Source organism: Suricata suricatta, chromosome 5 (genome assembly GCF_006229205.1).
Source record: "Suricata suricatta isolate VVHF042 chromosome 5, meerkat_22Aug2017_6uvM2_HiC, whole genome shotgun sequence".
Lineage (NCBI taxonomy): Eukaryota > Metazoa > Chordata > Mammalia > Carnivora > Herpestidae > Suricata > Suricata suricatta.
In genome coordinates, this window is record NC_043704.1 from 10,419,508 (window position 1) to 10,424,247 (window position 4,740).

At 44.1% G+C, this 4,740-nt stretch overlaps 1 protein-coding gene across 1 annotated transcript in view; it reads right to left on the reverse strand.

Moving 5' to 3' along the window:
• The window catches only part of MORC3 (MORC family CW-type zinc finger 3), a 39,193-nt gene extending 38,991 nt beyond the window's left edge, over positions 1–202 (reverse strand). Inside the window, exon 1 of the mRNA XM_029938989.1 lies at positions 88–202. Coding sequence (XP_029794849.1) covers positions 88–126 — 39 coding nt within the window. The 5' untranslated portion in view covers positions 127–202. The remainder of the gene's footprint in view (positions 1–87) is intronic.
• Positions 203–4,740: the final 4,538 nt, after the last annotated feature.

The following is a 4,740-nucleotide window of genomic DNA, read 5'->3' on the forward strand; positions in this document are numbered from 1 at the left end:
GCCACCGCCCACTGCCTGCCCCCCCTCGCTTGCCCGCCTGCCCGCCCTCCTGGGACACGGCCCGCTCCACCCCTCGCGGCTGCTCACCGCGCTGAGGCGGATCCCGCTGGGTGACTGCGCCGCCATCTTGAGCGAGCTACAAAGCCAGGACCGGCCTCGGCCGCAACCCGACTGGGAGGCGGCCGGGAAGACTCTAGGGTTTGCTGGGCCCACCCACTTCCGGGGCGGGGAGCGCGATCGCCCCGCCCACTCACTTCCGCCTCAGGCACTGTTGTACGGAGAGCCTTGGGGAAGGTAAATTGAGGCTAGTTTAAACCTAGAACTGGGCTCCCAGCGTCCGGCCCTGCAGGGGTAGGACGCATGCGTGAGACGGGCGGGCGAGAACGGGTCGCAGCGTTAACTGGACCTGGAGACCTGAGCATCAGGAATTTGAAGCCTGTCGGGACGTGAGCAGGAGCCCAAAGAAGTGCACTCGAAGCGCCTGACCTGGCTGGAAGTGAATTGCACTAAAAAAAGCCATCCCACTCCCACCTGTGACCGTGTGATTTGATACCTTGTTAACGAAATGTAGATTTTGTACATTTTGAATTTGTCCTGGAAATTACCATCCTTCATCCTTAGGAGAAGAGTCCTTTCTCGCATGCACTTTCATTCGGTGTCGACTTGGAGCCGGGCACTGGGCAAAGTGAGGAGGATATAGAAACGGATAAGTATAGGGTTGTTCCATATTGCGGGTAAAGAGAGGATGGAAAGGGTTTGTTTTTTTTTTTAATATCCATTTAGGTTTTTTGCTTTTTGTTTTTCCATTTATCTCTTTGTCCTGATTTGGGGTAAGTTTAAGCACCTGTCAGGTCTCCGACACTTGTTTTTGTTTCATTTAATTTTTTCTAATCAAAAAAATTTTTTAATGTTTATTTATGTTTGACGGCGAGAGAGACAGAGTGTGAGTGGGGAGGGGCAGAGAGGAAGACACAGAATCGGAAGCAGGCTCCAGGCTCCAGGCTCCAAGCTGTCAGTCCAGAGCCTGATGCAGAGCTGGATGGAAAACTGGAACTCACAAGCTGTGAGATAGTGACGTCAGCCAAAGTCTGAGGCTCAACCAACTGAGCCACCTAGGCACCCCTGTTTCTTTTAACTAAAACAAAAAGTTATCCCATTTCTCCCACTGCTTCCCACCTATTGGTTTTTTTTTAACCGTAATACATTCTCTTTGTAAAAATTCAAAAAATACGGAAATATAAAACATAAAATGTACTCCCAATCTCTTGACCAGAATGTATAAACAAGTTGGCATACATTAGTCCAGGCTTACTATGTACTAAATATTATTTCCAATACAGGTACCCCCCTTCCCCCGGCCCCCACTTACCACAGTTCTGCTTAGGATTTGTGGACTTTACCGTGGTGTGGAAATGATATGCATTCAGTAGAAACTGTACTTGGAATTTTGAATTTTGCTCTTTTGCTGATGTGGAAGTTAATAACCGGAAACCTGGGTAAAGTGGAGTCCGGGGTTTGGTAGGAGGAACTCTCCCTCCCTTCCACTCCTTGTCAATTGCAGACCCAACAGGAAGAGTCTGTCTTGTTGACATTAGGGGACTTGACCTTGCAGCTTGGTACTACTTTACTGTGGGGGATGGGGAGGAGAAGAAGAAAGCCTTACCTCATCTCCCACAGGCCCTTAAGAGCTCAGCCAAGACACTATACTTTGAACTCCGAATTTACTCCAGTGGACTCTTTAGTTTCTAACAGCCTTCCCAACCTACCCATTTCCTCCTTATGAAAGGGTACCTTGGGGCGCCTGGGTGGCTCAGTCGGTTGGGCGTCCGGCTTCAGCTCAGGTCAGATCTCACAGTTTGTGGGTTCGAGCCCCGCATCGGGCTCTGTGCTGACAGCTAGCTCAGAGCCTGGAGCCTGTTTCGGATTCTGTGTCTCCCTCTCTCTCTGCCCCTCCCCTGCTCTAGCTGTCTCGCTCTGTCTCTCAAAAATAAAATAAAAAGCAATAAAAAAAAATTTAAAAAAAAAAAAAGAAAGGGTACCTCTCCTTTATTCTCTGGAACCACCTATTATTTTGCTGCACCATGTTTGTCCTGGATTCCAATTCTCTTTTATTCTTAAATAAACCCAATTTTGCCAGTAAAACAACTGGCAGTTTTTACTTTACTTTTAAGGTTAACCCTGGGCCAGCGATGTCTCACATATACCAGGTAGCACAGAGCTTAGTTCCCAGTCAGCCATGCTATCGGAATGAACAACCCACACACTTAACAACCATTGCACCCGTACAACCGGTCTGTTTTTCACTTTCGGTACAGTATGTAAACAATGAGATATCCAACACTTTCTTATAAAATAGGCTTTGTATTAGATGATTTTGTCCAACCGTGGAGTAGCATTAAGTGTTCTGAACACATTTAAGATGAAGCTAGGCTAAGCTATGATGTACAGTATGTTTAGATTTATTAATATGCATTTTCAACCTATGATATTTTTTAATGTTTATTTATTTGGAGAGAAAAAGAGAGAATGCGAGCAGGGGAGGGGCAGAGAGGGAGGGAGGGAGGGGAAGGGAGAATCCCATCACAGGGCTCAGTCTCCTGACCTCGAGATCACAACCTGAGCTGAAACCTAGAGTCGGACACTTAACTGACTGAACCACCCAGGCGCTCCCAACATACGATATATTTTCAACTTGCAATGGCTTTATTGGGAGGTAACTCTATCGTAAGTAGAGGAAGATCTGAATGCATGAGGAAATATTCTGTTGTCACTTTTGCCACTCACCATTGGGCAAATGACATAATGTGAATCACCTAAATCAGAGTGCTAGTTAATACCCTTTGTAATGCCCTGGGGGGCACCAGCCCACGCACCAGGGTCCCTGATTAGGGGGTTGGTGTCGGCGCAATATCTATAAGAAAGAAGACAGACAAAGTGAATGGTGGCAAGATTGCACTTTACTGTGATGCTTAGAATCTTTATATATCATAGGTGATTACATCATTTTTAAATGATTACATTGTTTGTAACTTCCAGAAAAAATTATTACTTTCATGGTAGCGAAAACAGAAAATCAAAACAGAAATGAGGTACAATACAGAAGATCAAAAAACATAATTCATCACTCAAAATACATCAGCAGGGCTTTGTTTTATGTATAAGTAATATTATTAATCGAAGCTTATGACAAGGCTATTTTTTTCTTTTCTTTTTATTTTTAAATTAGCATTTATTGACAAAGGGGTAATTTTGACTTGTATGCATTAAAGTACCTTTGATTTCCTTCTAGATGGGAGCATTTGATTTACCAGTTTGGAGGCCATCATGAATTAATTGAATATGTTATAGCTAAAGGAAAAGTCATCTACAGAAAATGAAAGCTCGGAAAGGAAAGAGAAGCCTCTTCAACTATATAAGTCAATGCAGTTGTCATAAAAGTTAAAATGCCACCGTAATTTACCAGAGTGATGCCACTTAGATACATTTCAGTGCTTTGTTAATCCACTTGAAAAAAAACAAGAGAGAAATCTATTTTCTTTCAACATGTGCACCTGGACATATAAATAGGTAAATCACTTAGATCATAATCTCAGGACATTAACTCATTTCACAGAGATTTGTTACAAACATTTTGAAGATTAATGTGATGGAGTGTCACCAAAATGCCTTTGTGGGGAAAGCAGATTGGCAGTTAGGTAGACACGTCTTGGAAATTGCATTTTATTTCTGCTTTTCAAGCTTCAGTTTTTAAACTGCATTTAGTGAAAACTGCGGGATAGTGAGAAATCCAAGTGCTATGCCCCAAGTGAAGCAAGTGTAGCCTTCTAACAGGCTAGTCCTTTCCCCACAGAGTTCCTCTTTACAGGTGTTCTTTGAATGAATCAGTGTATTTTTTTCTTTTAAAGGTGAACATGATGATTTACGGGCAAAGCGCCCCTGACCAGGAAGGGAATTTCAATCTGAAAATTTGCCCACTCACCGAAACTAATTAAAGGTCATAGAAAACTAACTCCAGTCTCTAATCCATCATGATCAAGAGGTCATGCGCACATTCTCTAAAACAAAGGAAAGCAGGACCCAACAAGCCATATGACACTGTACGCTCAGTCTCCCAGGAGAGCGACTCGCTCCTGATCCTCAACTAAGGGACCTCACTTGCACCAGGGTCGCACTTTCCAGACAAGCTGGAGATATGTGCGTTCCTCTTGGTGACTTCCAGCGGGGTCTCAACAGGCCTTTTGGCTGAATGGGCCCCTACAATGCCCTGCACTAGATAATTTCTCGGTTCCCTCCAGCTCTAAGATTGTTATCTAAGAGACATTTTTTTAAATCAACTCTTTATTGAGAGCCCTCTTCGTGTCTCTCAGGGTCAGTGATGAACAAAACAGCCAAGGTTTCCTCTCTTGAACTTAAGGATCTCAAGGCTGTCTGTGTTTGTTAAATCGTGGCCCATCTGTCCCTTGTGAAATCAATTTGATGAGTCTCAACTGTCGCTTTGTGGGAATCCAAATAGAATTTTAATTTACTAGTATAGTACTGTGTCAGTCTAGGGCTGACAACTCTTCACTTGTTATCCCAACTTCTTCCCTTACTAAACCATGTGCTGTGCAGCAAATTTTGAGATGAGATTAGCCCGGATTATGTGGATGAGCCCTGGATGTGATCCCAAGGGTCCTTATAAAACAGACACAGGGGCAACCTGGGTGGCTCAGCTGGTTAAGCACCCAACTTTTGACTTCA